The following is a 24,227-nucleotide window of genomic DNA, read 5'->3' on the forward strand; positions in this document are numbered from 1 at the left end:
GCAAAATTCAGGCTTGAGTAAAATATATTTTTTTTCCTTAAAAAAAGGTAAAACTTATAGAAAAGGACAGCTGCGTTAAAAAAGGACTCTCAATAGACAGCAGTCTGGTCATTCTTGGGCAGAGAAAAATATCTATATGATCTTTCTCAAGCCAAGTTATCTAAGTCTCTGTATCCTCATTTTTTGTTTGTTTTTCTAAAGAGGACCCCAGAGGCAGCTCCCAGTTCTAAGGCCTAAGCTTTGCAGTCAGTGGTCGCCAGGGGGCACTGCAAGTCTGATTTTAGACTGGGAGAGGCGCGCCCCAGCCTCCTCCAGCTTGCAGGACAAGCTAGCTGGGAGACAGGCCAAGTAGTCAGTCAGCCTGTTGGGAGGCCGGTCACCTCCAAACGAACCTAGCCGGGTGACCCTGACAGTAGGCTCCAAAAGTGCATCCCTCCTGTGGCTCAGGGCTAGGGCTAGCTGGGCACCCTCGCAGCCAGCCTCTCCAAGTCCTGTGGGCGAGGGGCGAGAAAACCCACCAAACTGGTTTTTCAGGTGGGGTGGGTGTTGGAGGAGGGAACGAACGCCCCAAAGACTCAGATCCTTCGGTGCAGAGAAGAGCCAGGGGATCCCCGGGACAGAAAGTGGCAGCTGCGCGGGCGAGGTGGGAGGGGAGACAGGGAGAAAAGGGCCAGAAGTTCGGGAAATCGCCCAGGTGCACAGTGGAATCACCTGCGAAAAGGGCATCTTCATGATCATTGTAGCCCGTGTTTAGTAGAAGGTTGAAGCAGCACCCCCTCCACCGGGTGCTTTCCCCGAGTCATTCTCTCGGCACAGTTGGGGTGAATGGATGCATAGAACTTAAAAGGACTGGACTCGGGCTCAAACCTAAGACTCAGGCTCTTGGAGCCGGTGAAGGGTAGGTGAAGGGTAGCAGGTAGTTGCTTTTTGTTTTAAAAACAAACAAACACAAAGAAACAACCCCAAACCGCTCCCCTTCCTCCTTCTCTCCAGGCACTGAAGCCAGTGTTTCACGTTCAAGTTCTTTGGTTCCAGAGCTGAAAGTCAGGGTTCAGAGCTCTTCCCTGGGCGAGTCTGGCTGCGAGCTCCGGCCTTCGAGGGAGGGCGCCCTTTTCCTTCTCCCGGAGAGCTGGGGCGCAGGGAAGACCCAGAAAGTCCGTAGTTGAGTGGAAGGGGATGAAGGGAGAAAGATCGGGGTTTGAGCAGCTGAGTAAGACGATTAAGTAGAAAGTTCTCCCTTCCCCCAACTTTTGGAAACTGAGATAGAGGAAAGAGGCAGGAGAGCGGTGGAAGCCGCCCGAGCTAGCTAGTTACCTCCTAGCGCGCAGAAGCCGTGAGCTGAGGCGCGGCAGGCTGAGCCCTGCCTCGAACCCACGGCGGGGTTGGGGTGAGCTGAGGCCCTCGGTTACCCGGCCCTTTAGTCCTTGGTCGCCTCAGCTGCCCAGGGTTATGCCAACACCAAGCCCCCAAGCCCCAACTCCAGAGGCAGCTGCACCCGAGCGCGGCAAGGAGTCTACGAAATAGATGCGCAGCTCTCTAAGTTGAAGGGTGAGGGGCGAGCTTGGCACCTCGGCTGGGCCGCGCTGCCCAGCACAGGAGAAAGGTGCAACTTGGCGAGGAAAAGGAGGGGAGAAGGGAAACTAGGATATCCAGCCTCGCCCTGTCCGTGGACCCTGGTCTGAGGAGCCACACTATCATCTTTGTGGACAGAAAGAAGAAGATGCGGGTGCTTCTGTATGGGAGCAAAGTCCTGTTTAGGAGGACCTGAAAGGAGCGGACCAGGGCGCTTCTGTATGCAAGAGAAGCCCTGTTTGGGGGTGGGGGGACAAGGCAGCCGCTGAGGTTCACCCCGCCCTCCAGCCAGCAGAGGAGAAACGACGGGACAGGGATCAGGAGGGTGCTGAGGAGGAGGTGTGTAGCACATACGTAGATGAGACACATCAGGGCGACTGAGCATCTGTCTGGCTGAAGGATCCTCCTCCTCCTCCTCCTCAACATGGTACGACGTGTTCAAAAGCAAACACGGAGCAAATAGTAAATAGAGATGCACGAAGCCACGGAGGAAAGGAGACGAACCGAACTGTATCAAGCAGAAGAGAAACGGAAGGAAAGCGAGAACTAACCTAGCCTCGTTTCTTCCAAATAGAGCCCCGAACCGGGCTTGTTCCAAAGAGGAGCTAACCCCCTTCTCAGCCACCCACCCTCAACCCAGGGACAGAAGCTCGCTTGCTCCGAGGGAATTAGCTGCGACACCGACAGATCACTGTCTGTGAACTGCGGCTGCCGTTTGAGAGGGATTTAATTTTCTGGTTTTTACATTTTTCTTTCAGTTTTTTTTTTATAAAGGTGCCTGCTATTTTCCCGATTCCTGTTCTGTGCTATTTCGCCTTCAGCTTCGCGGATTACTGATTTTTCCCTCATCTTCCCCCACGCCCCCTTTACTCCGTGGAAAGAAAAGGATTAAAAGTTACAAGTATCGTTATCCTTGGGTTTGTAGGTTATTCTCCCCCTCCCCACGACTCCCCTGGTTGTGTGTTGTAAAAGTAGTGAGGACTATGTGCACCAACATAGTTTACGAATGGCTGAAAGCCCTTCAACTCCCTCAGTACGCGGAGTCCTTCGTGGATAATGGCTACGACGACCTGGAGGTGTGCAAACAGATCGGCGACCCCGACCTGGACGCCATCGGGGTCTTGGCGCCCCAGCACCGGCGCCGGATCCACGACGCGGTAAGGAGGCTGCGGGAGCAGGACGCCAATGCCGCCGGCCTCTACTTCACCCTGGAGCCGCAGCAGTTGCAGCCCCAGCAGCAGCCTGGTTCTCCGTCCCCAGAAATCTACACCAGCCACCTGGTGGAGCAGTATGAGGGTCAGGCGTGGAAGGAGGCTCAGTCCGGCCAGACCCCAGGACCCAGGGGGGTCTCCAAGAACCAGAAAGCGGGGTCCCGCAGCAAGGAACTGGTGACTTACCCCAAACTCAAACTGAAAATCATGATCAGGGATAAACTCGTCCGGGATGGAATCAACTTAAGCAAGCCCCCATACTCTAATAAGGTAAGAACTGACCTCTCCACACTCTCCCAGCCATCCCATCCCCACTAGTGTGCTTGCGTTGATGAAGGTGGAGGTGGCCAGTTTAGGCTTGTCAGTCCCTGGTGGACAATCTCACATAACAGGGAGGGAAGAATGACATTGATGTTCTGATTTAATTTTATTTTTCCTGAGGAGGTGGTCAACTTATTTCTGATGTACCAAACTGAGGTGGGCAAGGGTCTTATGTCTTCCCCAAGAATTCCCTTTCATAGCCAATGATTCTTACTAGTTGATATTGTTTCTCCTACTGGAGCATAGGGGAATTACTAATGTCCTTTCTCCTTAGCATTTCAGTCCGACGTATCTCTGAGGAACGGCAGATCTGTCATTATTTTACCCCTTTCTCATCTCTTTTCCTAATCCTCCCCTCACTTTTTTTTTGTGATGTTGCTTCTGGAACTCTTATGTATGTTTTTCCGTTTAGTGTTTATAGATGAGTTCAACTATGTTAATAGAGAATTTTTTGAAGGTGTTGCCTAGAGAAACAGAGTTTAGAAAAACTTTGATAATTACAAAACCGGATAGGAGGAAATCCCAGGACTACTGTAAAATTGGATGGTAATGTCACCTTTGGGAGGGGAAAGTGAATAAAACACATATTAGGGTCTTGGAAATGCTTTAAGGCTATGTCTTAATTTTCCAAATACAGAACTTATAAAGCAGTTAAACCAACTGAGCACAAAAGGTTGACTAAGCAAATGCTTGAGGTCAGTATGATGTCATGTGTTTGATGGATGTATTCACCCACGAAGAAGTCAATGCGGGGTTGATTCATTAAGTAAAATTTTGGATTGCAGACAGCTCCAGATGAGCCACATTTGGAGGACTGGAGAAATAAGAGCTAAGGAGCTAATAAAGTTGTTGAGCTTGAATAAAAGAGAGATAATAGACATAGGCAAATACAAAAATAGGTCATAAGTGATGACAAACCTTTTATGAAGCCTTTGGAAAAAGACTTGGGAATTTTCACAGTTCAGTAAAGGTGTTAGCTACTCTCTAGAAAGGGACCAGGTCAAATTACAAGTGGTAGATGTGGTGTGTTAACAAAAAAACATGAGAAAATCTAATTATTTCACATAATAACATTCTTTGTAGCTCAAAATACACTGTAGTTTTGGTTGCTTCACATTTTTAGGGTGGAGAATACTACTTGTCAAATAGAAGATGATATCCTAAGATGTTGCCTGAAGGAATACTTTTTTTAAAATACCTAGTGCAGTTTAGTGATGAAGAGTTAGAAAAAGGATGAATGCACAGAAAATAACATAAGATGATAAAAAGGTTGGCTACTTTTATTAAAGGCAAGCAAAAAGGTAGTTCTCTTTTGGAAACAGTATCAAATGGAGAAGTTAAGAAGAAATGCGAGTGAATAAAAGAGCAGACTAGATGGTTTAACATTATTTATTTGGATTTTGCAAGGCACTTTAAAATAAGGTTAAATATTTGAGTAACCCACTCAAGGGCATAAACTGGTCACTGAGAGATCAGGAAGTCCGCTTTACATTTAAGATGCACTACCCTGAGTATATTACCTGTATTCAAGGGAGGAGACTATATTTGATAATTATACTGTATAACAGAGTAGATAGACATTTTTCAATTAGGAATAGTGACTGGTCAGGGTACAGAAACACAGCCATTAGTGTAAATGTCTCATTTCCTAAGAGAACAGTTGAAAGGAGGTTGGAATCAGTCAGTTGAATAGTCATTTACTGCTGAGGAGGTGATTGAGCTTGACAGAGTGAATCTGAGCTCCTCAGCATGTTGTGATGGGTTCAGGCAGGAGCCAGAAAGTCCTTCAGAGAAGAAGTTTTCTAAAAGACAAGATTTAGGCCTGAGAGAAGAGGAGGATGGTAGCTGAGGAAAGTGTTGAGAAAGGAACCTATGCAGGGAATAGAATAGCAGGTTTAGAATGTCAAAATAAGTAGCTGACTTTACAGAAGGATGGTGTCAAAACATGTATATTGAGTTATGGTCTTCTTCCTCCAGGAGTGGAATAAAACATACATCATAATGAGTCTTATTCAGAACCTTCCAACTCTCCTAGATTGGTATTTACTTGCTAGATGAAACATTATTTGATACAACTTTACTATGAGTATCATAGAACATAAATTTGGTAACGTGTAACCAGAAGAAAGCATCGATGATGAGCCTCATTTCTCCTCCAGTTTATTTTACCTCCAGCCGAATGAGCCAGTATATTATTTTGAGAGCTTTCTTAATCATTTGCCATTGCATTGGTGCTTCAGATGAGGAGGGAAAAAATTAATAGGACAGTAGACTTCATTGTCTGAAGATCTATATTGTAGGCTCATATAAATAAGAGGTGAATATGATAAGTAAGAGATGAAAAAGAATGAGTAAGATGTTGAGAATGTATTAGTAGAATCATGACCTGAATGCTTTAGCTATGGGTTGGAGAGAGAGTTACTTAGATTTTCTACTATACATACATACATACACACATGCATGCATGCATGCATACATACATATATATGTGTGTGTGTGTCTGCTCAGTTTTCATTTAAGCCGCAATTTAGATCATGTTGTTTCTGCAGAATCTGTGGGCCTCTATCTGACTTGGATCTGAATGTGAATTAGTCATTATGGGCTATTTGGAATTCTGGTCATTACAATTCAGCTTCTCATTTACAGACATTAGCATCCGTGATCTCTGTGATTTGGCACTTCATAAGAATATTAGATCAGTCTTTAAAATGGATTAAATTACGAAATATTAAGATGGGAAAGTTGGGTTCTTTAGAGAGGAAACTAACTGGAAGGACTAAGAGAAAAACTAAAAAAACTTGTTATTGTGATGGTGGGAACTTCCTAATTAGCCACTGACTCCATAACATTTTCTTACTCCAATCTTGATTCTATAAAATGCAACTGATCTTTACTTTTCCCTCAGACAGTTTTTGCAATAACCTTCTAATTGATCTCCTTGCCTGGTTCTTTCATTTCACTCATCTGTCTTCCACACAACTAGCAAGTCAATATTCCTGAATTACAGATCTGACCATATCACCCTTTATGGAAAAATCTTCAATGACTTACTCTTGCTTTTAAAGAGAAAACATAAGTACTTCAGTCTGGCATTTAAAGCCCTCTACAGTCTGGTTTCCACATACTTTGCCAGTATTCTCCTCCATATGGCTCTCCATTTGAGTTAAACTGGCATTCTAGCTATCTTCCCATGCCCAGTATTTCATTATGGAATCCTTTGCTTCCTTCAAAGAATAGCTCAAATGATGCCTCATATGGGATTACTTTCCTTATCTCTCTCTTCACGCTTCGCTCATCATCAATTAACAAGAACTTACTAAGCACCTAACTGTTAAATACCATCCAGTGTACTAGGTGCTGGGTATGCAAAGACAAAAGTGAAACTCCTGACCTCAAGAAGTTTACATTCAGTTGGGAGAGAAAGCATGCATTTATACAGGGTGGACCAAAAATCTTCTTGCAGTTTCAGGTTTGGATAGATAGCTTGACACTGCACTAAGATTTTTAGAGCGCCTTACATAGTTATATATGAAATAAATGCAAGGACATTAGGTAGGGGAAGCACAAGTAACTTCCAGCATCAGGAAAAACTTCTTGTAGAAGGTGGCACTTGAATTGATTTTTTTAAGGAAATAGAATTCTAAGAGGTAGAGGCAAGGAGTGAGTGCATTCCAGGTGTGAGGAAAAATCCAGGCAAAAGCATTGAGGTAAGAGTGTTTTATAGGAGGAAAAGTAAGAAGGGTCGTTTGGATTTTTGAGTTTGTGAAGGGGGATTATATATACCTACCATTCACTTCTCTTTAAAATGTTTTGCATATACTTGTTTCCCTGTTGTAATGCCCCTCCTCTACACACTTGAATGTATGTCCTTGAAAATAAGATGTTTCCTTTTGGTCTTTATGGACACAGTGCCGAATATTCATAGTATGCACTTAGTAAGTCCTTGTTCATTTGGATTTAATTAAATGACTTGGTCACTTTGCCTGTCATCTCCTTACAGGTAGCTAGAAAATGCAGTCTCATGGGGGTTTCCTAAATAGGGGTCTGTGGTATTCTATATATATAAAAGCACATGCATCTATATTTAAATGATGGACAATTATACAAAATTTTCAAATTATTCTGTACCTCGGTCAACTCTTCCTATGTGATCACAATTTATAATTAAGAAAAATTAACCCATATTCTAGCAGTGGGGAACCTGTGACCTCAGGGCCACGTGTGACCTTCTAGATCCTTGGGTATGGCCTTTTGACTGAGTCTATTTTACAGAACTAATTCTTTTATTAAGGGGATTTGTTCTGTGAAGTTTGGATTCAGTCAAAGGGCCACACTTGAGGGCCTGGAGGGTCCACACCCGCATATTTGTTAATATACTGTCTCTCTTGACAGATTTTTGGTTTACTTTGTTTTACTGATCTTAATACAATGTAGAATGACTTACAAGGGTGTTTATGAGTGTGTGTGTGTGTGTGTGTGTGTGTGTGTGTGTGTGTGTTGCCTGTCTGTGTATATGTCTGTCAGGCTCTTGAGCATTGACTTGAGTGTATAGTTGTGCCTAGAAGTTGTGCCTAGAAATGCTGATTCCAGCTATTTAATTTCATGGGAAACTAGGTAAGAGGAAGAGAGTGGCTTAGAGTGGGTAAGAGATGCCTGAAGCCTCATATCCAACCAGCTCTCAAGTATCTGTTCCCACCCACCCCATGAATCTGGGCTCAGAAACTACTTTAAAATTCAAATGATCCTTAGGAGACTGTATGGTTATTCAGTTCTTAATGGTGATTTTTTTTTTCTCAGATCAATTCTAAGTCAAGAATGAGCATTTTGGATGATGAATTTCAGATGTTGGGTTTGGGTGAAGTTGGGGGACTTTACATATCGAAGAGTAAGGCACTAGCCAACCTAAAGGTATTTAGTATCTAGAGGGCAAGAGAGAGAAGGTTTGAAGTAGGATTGGGGTTCAGAAAGGTAAGGGGAAAAAACTCCTACTTCTCCTTTTTTCTAATTATATTACAGTAAGTAGGACTAATAGCTTGTATTTAGTGTTCCTTTATTTCAAAAGCTTTTTCCTTCCTTTCCAGGAAGAGGGGAGAGAGTGAAAGACATCAGTGCTGTGATGGTTCAAGGTAGTTGAGTTAAGTGGTTGCCAGGTGATATTTTAGAAGGATTTGTTTTCCTTTCAAGCCAGCAAGCCTAGTATATGCCTTTGGAAAGAGTTGACGACGGATGTCAGATTTGTTCCTATGTATATAAGGTGCACCTTTAAAGTAATGTAATTTCCTCCACCTCTCAGTAACCATACTAGCATGGCCTTCTATTCTTACTGTGCTCTCCCACTGTCCTCTAAGATGACAACAAAGGAGAACTTTCAATGAATTGTACAAAGGTAATGTGCTGTAGTGGAAGAAAGTACTCTTCTTGGAGTCAGAAGACATGAGCCAAATCTACTTTCTGGGCTTTGATTAGCTCACCTATAAAATGCATATAAAAACACTTGTGCTATTTACCTTATAGTGATATTAAGAAGTAGGATTAAGTCTCTCCTTCCCTTCTACCTCATTTTTAATGGAGGTGGGGTAGAAGGAAAAGGGTAGAGGAGATAAAGTATTAGGGTGCTTAGTTTGGTATTAGTGGTTAAATCTGGTAGATATGATAAACTTATTTTTAACCATCTACTGTCTTGGCACCCTGTTTTCTGTTAACCATTTATTAATTCAAGAATTGATATTAAATTATTTTACCCTCTTCTGTCTTCTTTGAAGAGATTATTTGATTTAATGAAGTATATTCCCTTTCTCCTTTTCTCTCTTTGTCTCTCTTTTTTAAAAATATCTTTTATTTCTATAGTTGATCTTATTGCCTGTGGACCATCCTATTCTTGGATCAATCTGTGTCTCCTGCATCTTCATCCTTTTTATTCCCTATATAGCTCACTCTGAAGAAGTTGTGTAATGCTCCATATGTGAAATATAAAAGGAATCCTCAACATGAAGACTAAATGGAAGGAATAAAAATTAATTTCTTTGATTCTGAAATGTTCTATCATTCAAATCATAAGTATTTAGAATTAAAGGCATATGAAATGCTTTTTTTTCTAGAAGTGATTTCCCCCAGACTACAAGCATAATATAGGATAGGCATGTATGTCCCCCAACATACACAAAGGTATCACGGAAGAACTTTATCCATCATGATTAGGGAGGAGAACATTTAGAACCTTCATAAGTCTTGGTTATGCAGTTCTCAGGGGTTATATTTTGTGTCAACATTTGTTAAGTGCCTATAATATGCAAGTCACTATGCTACACGCTGGAGATACAAAGATACTATACAGCTCTTGCTATCAGTTTAGAGTATAACATTATCTCTCACATCAACATAGGCTTGACAAAGACTTTCCTCACAAGTGAATAGATTGTAAGAGAATGTGAAATAGGCAGGAGATATTTGAACAGAATCATAATTATGACTTGAGGAAGGACAGATGACTTCAGTTGGTAGGAAGTGGAGTGTGTAAAAAATCAGCCATATTATGGAGGGTAGGGCTTGAGCTGGGCCTTGGAGGAAGAACCTCTTTGGAGGTTGGAAAGAAGAGGACAGAGAATTTTAGATACGGGAATATACAAAGGCATAGAGATAGGGCTGTACAGGATGTAATCTGGTAGTTAGTCCTGATTAATGGAACAATAAAGGAACTGGGGCAGCTAGGTGGCAAAGTGAATGGAGCATCTGCATTTAGACATTTACTAGCTATGTGCCCCTGGACAAGTCACTTAACCCTGTTTACCTCAGATTCTTCATCTGTAAAATAAGCTGGAGAAGGAAATGGCAAACATCTCCAGATGAAAACCCAAAGTGGGATTGCAAAAAGTTGGAGAGGACTGAAATGACTAAGCAACAGCAACATGGGATGTTGAAACCAAATTGTCGAAGGCCTTTAAAAGCCCATCTAAAGAATCCATATCTTATCCTGGAGGTAACATAGAAGGGTTTTGAATAGGGATGGCTTGTAGTTAGTCTTCTTTGTATTGAGGTGACTGAAGGACCAATTAAAGAAGGGAGAGACTCGAGGCAGGAGACAAGGTAGGAGGCTATTAATACTGACAGGCTGAATTAAAACATCCCTTGAGAGGTGTTCACCTAGGCTGGTGTGAATGTAGCAAAAGGAAAGAGGAAACTTTGAAACTGGCAGTAGTACGTTCAACAACAGTTGTCAACTGATTGGGTTGGGGAACAGGGTAGTGAATTAGAACAAAGAGTCAAAGAATTAAAGATGACTTTGAGATTTGGAGTCCAGGTACTTGAAGAATGGCTGTCTTTCTGTCTTTCTCAGCCAAGAGTTTCTCTCTTGCTCTCCCCCCATTCCTCCCTTACCTGTGTAGCAAAGCAAAATGTATGCCCTATATAAAAGAATATAACTACCCACCAAATGTGTGTATCTTTTAGAGTTATTTCCTAATTTTGGAGAGAAATTCCATTTTTAATTTAGTCATTGAATGTTAGTTTGGCAGGGAAGATAATATAAAATAATAGCAAAAAAAAAAAAAAACCCAGCATAAAAACATTCTACCTCTTACAAAAAGCATGAGATGTATGACTGATTTTGTGCATACATAAACTGAGTGCCAAATAGTTTAGAGGGATTCTGCTACTATTTCTAGTAGAAAGAAATGATCTGGGCTTCTCTTAGTGACTTATTCATGTAGATTCCAAGAAGTTAGAAATAGAGACAAAATGAGAATTGTAAAAACAGTTTGGGGGGCAATATATCTTAGAGACAGGAAAATCCCCTACACAGTCACCGGGGAATAATTTGCTTAAATTGACACATGCATGTATATGTTCATGTGTATACACACAGTATTATTTCTCATGGTTTTAGGAAACAAAATATCACTAGTGTTTTAAAATAAAGCAAGGCCAATTTAGTATGGAAGAGTTAATGAGCAACAATTGTACAAATTTAAAATCTTTTACTGGGGGTCATTTTTCACTGTGGTTTTCATAATCTGGATCCATCTCTGGTTTTCTAGAAACTTACCAAAATATTTTTGGAACAAAAGTAAAATTAGACAATTTTACTGCAGATTTTATTGGAACCATTCTTATTTGCCTTTAAACTTTCCCTGAAAGATCACAAACAATGAACTTTGTAAAGAAGTTGAAGTTAGGAAAAGAAGTCAGGCTAAAAAAAAGTAAGTTGGGTAGTGGAGAAACCAATCTTAAACTGTTTATATCAAGTACTCCATATGTAATTGTTTTTGCAAAAATGCATGTGTCATCATTATATCTGGTACACATACCTACTTTAGGATAACTACATATCCACAAGGAATAGTAAAGATCTGCATTATCAAATATTCCTTTTGGGAAAACCATTCATTGAAAGAAGTACTAGTGCATTAAAGTAGTAACAGTTTTCAGGGCCATAAAGTGGTGCAGCCATAGACAATATTTATGAAGTGAAAATGCATTTATTTGCAAAAGGAGCCACTCAAGATTTCTTTTGACTTCTACTTGATATAATATCTTTTACTTTAATCAGGTTCAGGTAAAGAAGGAATCTGACAAACATGAAATATACAACCTCAGAAGAGAAATTAATTTTACCAAGTAATGTTAAATGCATTCAAGGCATGTGAAGAAATAATGGGATCAGTTCTAATCTGCATTTGCGTCTCCTCTCCCTAGTTTACCTCAGTTAGGTGGTTGGGACTTGGCTTTTTAGCTTTGCAGAAGGCATCTGTCATCAGTCAATCAAGAATCATTTATTAAGCATCTAGTGTGTGTTAGGCACTGTACTAGGTAATAGGACACAAAGGCAAAAAAAACCCCCAAAACCAAAAACCAAAACCAAAACCCCAAAACCCAAAAAAATCTCTTCTCTGAAGAGTTTGCATTTTATTGGGAGAGATGATATGTACATAAATAAGTATATGCAGAACAAATTTGAGGCTCTTAGAACATTACCAGTTTGGGGTATATAACAAAAGCATCATAATATGGAGAAAATGATTTTTCAGCTGCATCTTGAAAGAAGTGAGAAATTCCGTGAAACAGAGGTGAGGAGGTGGGAACATGTTCCAAGCATGAGGTGCAGATTAGAGATTGGACCTGAACTTAAACATTGTTGCTTTGAAGGATCTTTGATTTCATTCAATGTGACTCCCATGATACAGAAATTCACTCATTCTCTCTCATTCTGTGTGAGCATATATTCTCCACAAGTATTCATCTAGTGCTTGGCACGGAGTGTGGGCTTAATAATTATTCATTGATTGATTGAAGATGTTCCTCACATTCTCTTGACATTGTGTGGATCCCACCGGAGCCCACAGGCTATCTGTTGCCTATCCTTCCTTCTTGTCATGTGGAAAAACCCAACTTCTATTCAGAACAAGCATAAAATAATATAATTTGTTCTTTTAGGACTGATGTAAGCATTCAAAGGTGATGAAATAAAGTAGTTTAGAGTGATGCCATCAATTCTTAAGTTTCGTTATTTCTGTGTATCTTTTACATTAAATATGTTACTACTTTTTAGCACAGTGATTTGGGTCAATATATGTGCCTGTGCTACTAGATACTATATATTGACATACTAATCTTGACAAGGTGTGGTGAATCATGTCTTTTCCAGGGTTCTTTAAGGATGCTGATTTATTAAAACAGTGTGGCAGGAATATCTTTAGAACAGATGTGCTATAGCAGCATTTCTCTTAAGAAGCATGGCATGCCTTTATATATGCTCAATGCTACTGTTTTGGGATGTACAAACTAAAATATGTTAAATGTTCATGGGGAAAAGGAGGAGAGAGAGAGAGATGATTTTTTTTTATGTGAATATAAGAAAGAGATCTTTGCATAAGACCTAACGCTCTGAAAGCCTTTTTTGGTATTCCTTCTAATTTAACCAGATATTAATAGTTCTAGAAGAGCATAAATGATGCCTTTATTTATGTATTAGCTAATACTCTTTTTTATGTTTTTATATAGGTACATTTTTATATAAACATATAAGTAAATATATACATATTTATAAATATGAATCTTGTATTTATATACAATATAAAAACATATTTTATACCAAGAGCATAAATAATGCCTTTATTTATGTATTAACTAACACTCTTTTATGTTTTTATATTATTTTCTTTATGTGAATACATAATATTTATGTATTAACTAATGCTCTTCTCTTAGGTACTGTCTCTCATTTCCTATCTATGGACTTGAAACTTGCTTTTAGCCTCATTTTCCCCACATACCTTTTAAGGTCTTACTAAGATCCTTGCTGCTAATAGCCTCTTCAAAACCTGAATAAGGATAAGGAAGTTCTTGGGGAGGGGGAGGGGAGGTTTACACATCCCTCTGTTTCAAAATAGAAAACCATGATCCTGTAATAATTGACTGTGCCCTTCATAGACCATTTCTCTTTCCAGGCTTGTGTAGACTGAATTGAAGGAATCCCTTTATGGGTTATAACACTTCTATTAGAAGAGATGACAGCATGCGTTTTTGACCATGGAAAGGCAGGTTGGGGACTGAAGTTGATGCCAGTTGGGAAGTTGAGTCACTGACTTGGGTGACAATTAATTTTAAGATTAAATTAAAAGTAATTTTGATGATTGACTTAAAATGGCAATTAATGTCTATGGTATGCATCCTATAATTATTATATACTTCATTGTATGAAGCCACCAAGTAGGAGAGTTAATGACTGTGAAGTAATATAATAGGAAACACGATCATCTACACAGGTAAAACTAAGTGGATGAAGAATATTTGTTGTCCAGGCAATGATGTACATTTGAGCTTGTCCATCAGTATGTATGTTGCAGACAGACAATGCAGCTGGACAAGTTGGATCGCGAGCTGAACAGAAGGAAGGAAGCAGATTGAGTGGCCTTTGGGAAGTGACAAAGTATCTTTGACAACCCTAGTTTCTTAGGGAAATAAGGTCCTATCCTTTTAATATCAACAACTGGTATTACCTTTATGGTAGCAAGACATTACAGTGTCAAAGAATTGAAAATAAACATCACACTGAAAAGTAATAGAGAGAAACATGGCAGGTATAAGCAGACTGCAACATATAACCAATGAGGAAGTTTGAAAAAGAGGAGTAAAATGTACCTTCAGGGGAATGTATGATAGGAAGAGAATATGGAATAGTCATTGCAGCAAGAATGAGGAGTGACACATAGTCAGTCAAAGTGTTCCACTAGTATCCTTGAGATATCAGAAGAAAGTTAGGAAGTCTTCTAGTATATTGAGTGGATCCTTTATTTCAAAGAAAGGAGTCAAGATGAATGGGCATGGATGGCATGGTACGATACAACAAACTGAAGGGATCATAGACCCATTTTAGGTAATAGAAGGTATATTGTCCAAAACAAGGAAGGTGATAGCACTATTATATTTTACCATGATAGAACCACAACAGGAATATTGTGCTGATTTTTGATACCATATTTTGGGAAGGCTGTTGATAAACTGGAGAGAATCCAGTAAAAATCAAACTGGAATGGAAAGAGGACTTGAAAACATTTCTCGCAGGTATCATTTGATGGGAACTTGTTGAAGGTCTTTAGGATGGGGAGGAGCAGATACATCGGGAGCATCCAGTAGCTGCCTTCAGATCCCGCTAGCACTCCCTTTCCCTTTATAGCTCCTATTTACTTTCTCTGTCTTTTCTCTCTACATGTCTCTATATTTACTAACTTGTTCTTATTTTTCAAGTTTATTCCTTTGTAAGGCTCCTTGGGATTGATGGCCTGGAGCCTCGCTCAGTGAGCAGTGACATTCTTGCCTCTGCCATTGGGCTCTTAAAAATAGGCAAGGCATTTAAGATAACCTGGCATGTTCCTCTTACCTAGGGATAGGAACTGGACCTGATTCCTTTTATATACTATTTTAAAAAGGCATCAAATGGGCAGAGAATTGTCAACAACGGGAAGCACACATGTTCATGATTTGCTGTGAAACGAGATGGGCACTGTATCACATTCCCTTCCCTGGAACAACATAACCTACCACTCTTCCCCACTCCTTTTTACTTTCATTGTGATTAAAACACAGAAATCTGTGATTAGACCTTTTCTGTTTGTCCCCAGACAGTGCTACAGACAATGGGTAGACTTTGTAAAGAAGCAGAATTGGGCTCCATGTAAGGAAAAATTTCCAAACAATTGGATCTATCCAAAAGTGAAATGAGTTGCCTCAGGACTGAATAGGTTCCCTCTCACTGGAGTATGACAAGCAGAAGGGTGAATGACCACTTGTTGACTCTGTTGGAGAAGGGGTGCTTGCTCAGGTATAGATGGGACTAGATGATCCCTGAGGTTACCTCAAGTAAAATTAATTAATTTATTAACTATTATTTATTAAATCCAATTAAATAATCAATTAATTATTGATTAATCTATGATGAATTCAAAGTATCCTAGTAGCTCCTCAGTATGATTTTGAATTTTTTGTCTAGGCTCAAATGAGAAGTCAAACCAATGATACCCTTCCAATTCCTTAGTATTAATGAATGGTCCTTTTTCTTTGACCTTGGTATAGAAAATTCAAATCCTGTCTGTGATATGAACTGGCTGTGCAACCCTGGGAAAGTGCCAATCTGAAATATCTCCAGTGTATTTATAGTTAAAAATAGAAATTCATATACTGCTCAAGCAGTATGAAATGTTTACCTTATTTATGACAGTCATATATGCAAATAAATGATTCCTTTATACTATGCAAATATAGCGTATGATTTGATGCATCATCACTTTATAACAGATAACTTCATAGGACACTTCGCAGGAGATTCTTCATCAAGGAGATAGTAGTCTTGAAATATTCTGAATAAGCTCATCTGCGGTGATTTTCTGGGACCCTTAGTACTTTCTGCTGACTTCTTCTGTACCTCAAAGTAATATAGTCAGTGTAATATTAATGCCTTTCATCCTTCTTTTTAAAAGGCACTTCAGATTTTGTGGAAATATTAATTCTTATGACATGAGCAAGACAACAGCCTCAACTTGGTTTTAGTGAAATTTATGAACATAGTAATTAAAGTATTTTTATGAGAGTTTGGAAGGTTTACATGATTTGAATGGCAAATGAAACTCACAGATTATATAGACATGGAAAAAATATATTTAATATATAAAACTTGAAGAACCTTCTAATATGATCTTTGAGAAAATAGGGAAATATTTTTCATATAATATAGTTGAGATTCTTTAGCATTTCTCCTCTGAGAAAGGCATGCCTGTTTAACTATTAAGCATCTAAATACTCAACATGATCATAGTTCTATAGATGAAAGTGACCTCAGAGGCCATGTAGCATAACCCTTCATGTTGTAAATGATGAAACTAATACCCAGGGAGACTGTGATTTGCTTAAAGTAATACAGGCAGTAAATGTTGGAGATGGAATTTGAACTCAAGTTCTCTGTCTCTAGAGCCACAGCTCATTCTACTGTACCATGTTGCTAATAGAACTATTTTGGAAAAGCCCTACATATAAAGCAAATATTAAAATAGACATTTTGAAACCTGGAGCCTTGTAAGAAATTTGTGAAAGAGTTAGAAATTGAAATTCTACTCACACATGTGTACACACGCACTCACACACTCATATACATGCACACATTTATAACGATGTTATCTTCATTCACATACATAGCTTTTCCCATTTCAGTTTTGGGAGTATTCCTTACAAGCCAACCTGACCTCCTCCTACATATTCCTACAAATTCTGGACTCAGTTCGTTGGTGGAGTAGTGGAACGGGAGACAGACATCCTAGAAATCACACAATTTTAGACCATCTATAAACTTTAATTTAACTGTTGCCATTCTAATATATCGACAGAAGGATAACACTAATGGTATATAGCCACCTTATATAAGTAACAGATGATTTAGTGATGAAGGATATTATCTAGCCATATGGACTTCTTTGATCCTCTGCCTCTACAATATATACTGTTGACAGATTGAGAGAAATATTGGTATTGGCTTTTCATATGCCCAGCAGTTCTGAATTTTGTTGAAGTTGATTTATATTTGTGTGTTTGGAGGAGATATGTAAGAGAACAACTTGGCCTATATTACACATCCAAAAGTGTTTATCAAAGGAGTCTCATGGTTTTTGTAAGTCAGTTCTTAATTCACTAACCACTAAACGTACAGTAGTGAGTTATATTAACTGGTGTTATCCTTGCAACAGGCTTAGTGGATTATCCCCATATTCAGTGAAAGTATTGAACTGGTTAATCCACTCCCCTAAATACATGCCAACGGTAATGTTGCCCTGAAGCCTTCTTGCACAACATAGCAAGAATCTCCTTATTATTTTGAGACAAGATTCATGTTGCTGCTGTAGACCAGCCAGGTTATACATGGCCTTTTCTAACTTTAGTTAATAAAAGGTGTGGTTTGAACCTTTTTCTAGTTGATACTTTTTCCGTACATCCTTTTGGTGTCTTTTCATTCTAAAATTATTGTATTGAATTTTAGGGGTCATTTTCTAAGTGAAAAATGAACAACTCATAGAATATTACTCATGAATTTGCTTCTCATATTAGCAAGGCAAAATGCTCTGACTTATTGTGCCAGATAAAGTAAATGCTTTCAAAGTTAATTCTCAATAGTTGAAAGTCTTGGCAACAAAATAATTTTGGATACTAGTAGAAAATTTATGGATTTCAATTAGAGCTTGTAGTGTATCATAATTCCAGTTTTATAACCCATGCAGTTCAGTGTTTTGGATTTTTAATGGGGCTCCTGCAGTAATAATAAAAGTGATTCAAAATGCACCCAGTAATTACAGAGATTTGCTGTTTCTTTTGCATTAAAAATGATGATGATATACATTAGATGAAATTGCAGTCTGTGACTGTATTTAGGATATTCTTAGTACTAAACTGCTTATTAGTTATGGTCAGTGATTTAAAGTTAAAGAGCAATATATTAGAAGGCTGTAAAATTATTTATTCTTTAATAGATAATAGTAAATTTGAAACAGACATTAGGTTAATTATAATCTTGTACATTAACGAATACATATTAGCCCTTGGTCTCCCCTTTGGTCCTTCTGAAATAAATTTCAAGTCAAAGAAAGTTTATTGGATTACCAGTTCAGCATGTTTATTAATGACTCCTGGTTTCTGTTTAAGTTTTGAGAAGAACTATGCAAATACTTTGTCTCTTGCTGTAGGGACTTCCCCACCCTAAGCAAATTGTTGGAGTGTGTTTATTCTGGGTGGACTGAATTTATAGCAGTTTCAAAGGATCTCACATATGTGCCTTTTTTTTTGCATTGTAGAGAGGTTGGAAGGGAGAAGGTATTAAAGATAGTAGCTTTCATTTATATAGCTTCTTGGAGTTTAAAATACTCCTTAATAAATTATTGCATTTCATCATCATAATCCAGTGAAATTGTCATGATAATATTACTATTCCCATTTTAAAGGTGAGGGCCAGAGACAATTGTAACTTACCCAAGGTATCACAGTAAATGTCAAAAGTAAGTCTTGGCTCCAAATCCATTGCTCTTTTAAATACTCAGTAGTATATTAGCTCAACAAGTGTAGACATTATGAAGAAAAACATTGAAATCTGGCAAAATGGAATGCTTTAATGCTGCACATATATAGGTTGAATTCTAGGCTCTATTGGACTGCATTATGTTTTAGAGTGAGGCAGAGCCCTTCTTGTGTAGATATTAGAATAAAAGAATTCTCAGTTTTTTGGTGGTGGTGCTTTTTTTTGGTTTGGATGTTTACTTACACAATTGAGGTTTGGTCTTGTCAAGATTGTTTTGATCTACGGGTGATGTTCCCTGTAAGTAAAAATCAATTAAAAATTTGAGAAGTAATATAGGATGTTGGACTCATTTGCTTTAAGATTGAGAATAAGGATCTTAAAATATTATTTAGTAAATACAACAAATCATATAAAATGTGCTTCCATGATTTGATGAGTTAAGGAAAAAGGAGAGACATTTACTTAACAAACATTAATGGCGTGGCATTCCCTGTCCTATATCTTCTAACATATCTCCTGCAAGCGCACAAATTTAAATCAACTTCTACAGAATTCAGAACTGCTGGGCATATGAAAAGCCAATACCAATATTTCTCTCAATCTGTCAACAGTATATATTGTAGAGGCAGAGGATCAAAGAAGTACATATAGGCATTGGTACTGAAAATTTTGAAGTGATGTTATTTTGGATTTCATGATTTTGTTAGGTATACATGATATGATGGGAAAAGCATATGACTAGAAGTTGGAATATTTGGGTTTTAGCTTGGACTTGTGGAGTAAGCTAGTTTTGTGATCTCAGGTGAATCACTGTAGTGTTCTTTTGAGACTCAAATGAGTTAATATACGAAAACATTTGGGGGAAAGCTTTCAGTCTTAAACTCTAAAGTACAATAAAAATAGAAAACATATTTATTGATGTTTCCTCTGTGAGTCCCGTGAAATTTAAATCAAAGGCCAGAGGTTCCCTTTTTATACTATAGAGAAGACATAGAAATGAGATTTTGCTACTTGGAGCCAGAAGAAATCTTTAGAGATCATATAGTTCAGCTCCATTCATTTGGAAGAAAAAGTTAAGCCAGGTTGTTACTTGACCAAAGTCACAAAGATAGTGAATGTGTCCCTCAGGTTTCCTGACTTCTAATTCAGTGCAGTTTTTTACTGAATTCTTCCCATTTCCTTTTACCCTGCTCATACCATGCTTTTTTATATATCCTAAATGCCTACAACTTTTATAGAAATGTGTCTTTGAAGGTTTGCCTATTATGGACTATAGAAAAACAAATGGATGTTTGCCTTGAAACTATTTTCAAATTTGCAGTGTTTTCTATTCACAAAATAAATTGGATCATGTCTAGTCAGCAGGATGTTAACTTGGCCTGTCTTAGAATATCTCATGTCTGCCCATAGTAATAATTGCCAAAATCCTTAATTTAATTTGATCTCATCAGTGGGAGGTTAACCTAGCTATTTTAAATTATCTCATAGTCTCCTGTAAAACACAAACAGTTATTTTAGGTTATAGTTGAACATATTGCTGTCAGATAGAGATCTTCTTTTAAGGTAACAGTGTATTGTGATTATAATATTTCTTAAACTGATTTATTCTCAATTTTGAAGAAATCTTTTATATAGGAGGAGTATGAATATTTAAATTACTGAATACTATACAGAAGTACATTGCCTTGCAGAAGGCTCAGAGTCATAGTAAAACATCCATCTTTAGATCATTCTTTTGATCCCCCTCCACACTATTTGTTTTTTCAAGAAGATCATTTATTAATTATCTGCTCTGTCAGTCACTGGGGATACAAAGATGAGGTGAAAATAGTCCTTGTCCTCAAACAGCATGTACTCTAAAGCAGGCAAGCAACAGTGTAGAGAGGTTCACAATTACAAACGCATACATATATAATAGATACTTATATGTATCTCTATGTTTGTATATAGACACATGTGTATGTATATATGTGTGTAAAAGCATGCATGTACGTATGTTATTATCAACATAGCCTATGGTAGGAGGTAGCACTACAATTGAATCCTGAAATGTATACACCAGTGGTATCTTCCTACATTTTCCTTGCCCCCTCTCCTTGCTTTCCTTTCAAATGAAAATATAAACTATACACAATATGTCATCAAGGAAAATGTCCTGTAGTGATCAAGTGTGATTTTGACCATTTAGCAATCCACAAGGTAGCTTGGTAGAATGGAAAGAAAGAATTTGAGTCATAGGACATGAGTTTGAATCCAGAATTTATTGCTTTCTACTACCTTTGTGACTTTGGCTAATTAATTTAACTTCTGGCTTTTAGCTTCTTCATTTGAATAAAGAAAAGGCTAGGCTAAATGGTCTAAAAAGATAGCCATCCTATTGCAGAAGCAGTCCAATACCTGAGCGACTATACAGTGCATTTATAGTGACTGTTGGAGAATAGCTACTTTGCCGCTAAGTCTGAATATTGCTCTTCTGAATGTTTTGGCACTGTACAATCACATTAGCACAGTACGTAGATGAGGTAAGTGCTTAATAAATGCTTGTTGACTGACTGACTCCAAATCTAGACTAGACCACCCTTGAGTAGGCAGTGGAAAAATATAGGTCTGTGTTGTTAAGTCATCAGACATTTATTAAGCACCTATTATGTACCAGGCAATGTTTGAATCATTAAGAAAGCACAAAGAATTGCAACAAAATAAAACAACGCAGCCGTTCCAGCTTTCATGGAGCTTATAAGGAATTCCTCACTAGTCAGGGAGACAAATTCCAAATAACTGTACAAACAAGTTATATACAGGATAAAGCATTAAGATTAAGGAGATCTGGGAAAGGCTTATTGTAGATGGTGGGACTTTAGATAAAATTTGAAGGAAGCCATGAGACAGACCTGAGGATGGAAAGTATTCCAGTCATGGGGGAGAGCCAATGAAAATGCTCATAGTTGGGAGATGAGATGGTGTGTTTCAAGATGACATCACTGGATCTCAGTATACACATGGAGAAGTAAGATACTGAAAGACTGAGAAGGCCAAAAGGGGTCACATTATAAAGGAATGTAAAAGCTAAATGGAAGATTTTATATTTGATAATAGTGAGCTGCTAGAGCTTATTGAATGGGAGGGAGTATTATATAGTTATACTTTCATTTTAGGAAGATCAGTTTTACAGATGAGTAAAAGATAGAGCGGAATGAAGAGTTTAGGATTCAAACCTAGGTCTTCTGACTCCTGATTTTCCATTCCATTCTGAAATCAGTAATTCTTTCTGGGACTTGGAGATATATTTTAATTGTTTGTGAAATACTGTGCAATTAGGAGGTGTGATTTTAAACTAAGATATTTTCAAACCTAACTGTTAAGTGGAAGACATATCTAATCTTGGATGACTATAGTCAGAAATCAGCAGAATGTCTTTATCTTGGAATTTAGTCTTAAACATAACATAGTTTTATACCTGATGTTGTGGGATTATAAATACTCTGCCTCCCCCTCTCCCAACCTTTAAAGTAGCATATTAATGTAATGTAATTAAGGTTGAAAGTAAAACGAGAAGCTGAGGAAAAATGGGGAAAATCTGCACCTCTTTGTACATGATTACTGCTGATTCACATGTCACTTTTAAATGTTAGTCACAATTCTAATGACGCACTATACAATTCTTTTTTTAGTTTGGCCCCAGAGGTCTGAAATAGGAATAATAACAGAGAAGTCTCTTTTGGTTGGAGGTAAGGAAAAACTTTCTGACTTTTAGAGCTATCCAGAAGAGGAATGAGATATCCGAGGACATAGAAGACCCACCTCTCTGGAGGTCTTGAAGCTAGAGCCAGTTGACCACTTGTTAATCATCACAACTAGCATTTATGTAGCTATTAAAGGTTTGCAAAGTGCTTTACACATGGGATCTTGTTTGATCCACACAAAAACCCTGGGAGGCAGATGCTATTGTTATTCCCATTTTACAGATGAAGGAACTGAATCTGAGGGAAATGAACAGATTTGCCCAGGGTCACACAGTCTGAGGCAGGATTTGAACTTGTGTTTTGTTGACTGCACTGCACCACCTAAATGCTTCATGTTTGTTGTAAATGGAATTCTTATTCAGGTACAAATTTTACTAGATGATTTTAGAGGTTCCTTCCAACTGGAATATTTTGTGATTCTGGTATGTGGGCAGACTTAGTGTTTTGGGCCTTTGTTGAGTATGTGAAACAGGAGAAATGCAGCTAAGACGTACAAAAGCATCTTCTTATCCTGAGCATTTTGAATATCTCTCAGGGGAACAGGGAGAGAAACGGGGGAAGAAGGAAAGAGAGAAAGGGGGGAGGAAGGGGAGAAGGAGAGAAAGGAGGAAGGAGGAGAAAGAGAAAGCGGGGTAATGAGGAGAGAGAGAGGGAGAAGAGAAAGAGGAGAAAGGGGGGGGAGGAAGGAGAGAGAGGAAGAGGGGGAGGGAAGAGGAGGAGGAGGAGAGACCTAGCCCATTTTTGCATCTGTTGTTTGTGCTTGAGGGGGTTTCCATAGGTCAGAATTCATTCCAGGAAATTAATGTCATCTTTGTTAACTTTAGGTCTGCAGTTCCTCTGAAATCTGCATGAGATCATGCACGTCCTGGTGTCAGTTGTGTATCTTTGCAGATGGTGGGAGATAGAGAAAGCAGTCAGTGACGAATGAAATTGACAAAGTAAGACTTCTCTGCGGAGAATAAGACAAGGTGCCCTGTCAATGGCATGTGATAGCATTATTTTGTCCACTAATTTCCAGCTCTTTATACATTTTGTTTCCTGAAATATTATTGCTCAGTCTTCCTTGCATGCAGTATAACCTGATATTGGTCTTACACCGTTCTGTAATCTTACTAGAAGACGTGATTCCCATGGAAGCTCTGACTCTCAACTTTTTATTCCTCTCAACTAGGAAAAATTTGTGGGGGAGGGAGAGGAGGGTTGAACCAGTTTGGCATCAGCATGTTTAGCCTTCCTCAGTAATCAGATTTTGGCTTTTAAAAACTGTCACATTTGTATTCTTCTTGTAATTATGTTTTGTGGAATACTTCACAATGATAGATAATTTTTAAAAGAGAGTTAATGAAGAGATGAAGTGCTTAAAGCACACATTATTCATCTCTTATTCAAAATAATGACATCTTTGATGAACAGACTTCACGCATGTCATAGCAGTGTTATTGGAGCCTTGTTCTGGAGACTGGGCTTAAATATCTGTCTGCCTTTGGGTGAGAGTGTACTGTACAGTGATTGTACCAAGAGGCCCAAAACAAAGCAACTCTTTGCCTTTGTGTGGGCCAGGTGCTAGAAATGCAGCAAAAATAACAGCTATTAGCCTAGAAATTCAGACCTGTTAATTCCTGTAAGAGACTCTAATTCTGCCCTGACAAATCAAGCAGGTGGTATGGGTCCAGACTGCGGCACACCTGGTAGTCTAGGGGCCATTGTTTCAGAGTTGCATTTAATTTGGGAATATTTATATCTGCCAATTTCAGATGTCAAGAACTGGACTGGATTAGATCTCCTGGAACTCCCATGGGTTGGACAGAACCACCTTAAGCCAGTTTCTTCCTA

The 24,227-nt window shown here is 38.6% G+C and overlaps 1 protein-coding gene across 1 annotated transcript in view; it reads left to right on the forward strand.

The window, feature by feature from the left end:
* Positions 1-756: 756 nt before the first annotated feature.
* Positions 757-24,227, forward strand: part of SAMD5 (sterile alpha motif domain containing 5) — a 35,226-nt gene continuing 11,755 nt past the window's right edge. The window contains exon 1 of the mRNA XM_072643671.1: positions 757-3,053. Within this exon, the coding sequence (XP_072499772.1) occupies positions 2,556-3,053 (498 nt within the window). The 5' untranslated portion in view covers positions 757-2,555. The remainder of the gene's footprint in view (positions 3,054-24,227) is intronic.

This window comes from Notamacropus eugenii, chromosome 2 (assembly GCF_028372415.1).
Source record: "Notamacropus eugenii isolate mMacEug1 chromosome 2, mMacEug1.pri_v2, whole genome shotgun sequence".
Classification (NCBI taxonomy): Eukaryota; Metazoa; Chordata; class Mammalia; order Diprotodontia; family Macropodidae; genus Notamacropus; species Notamacropus eugenii.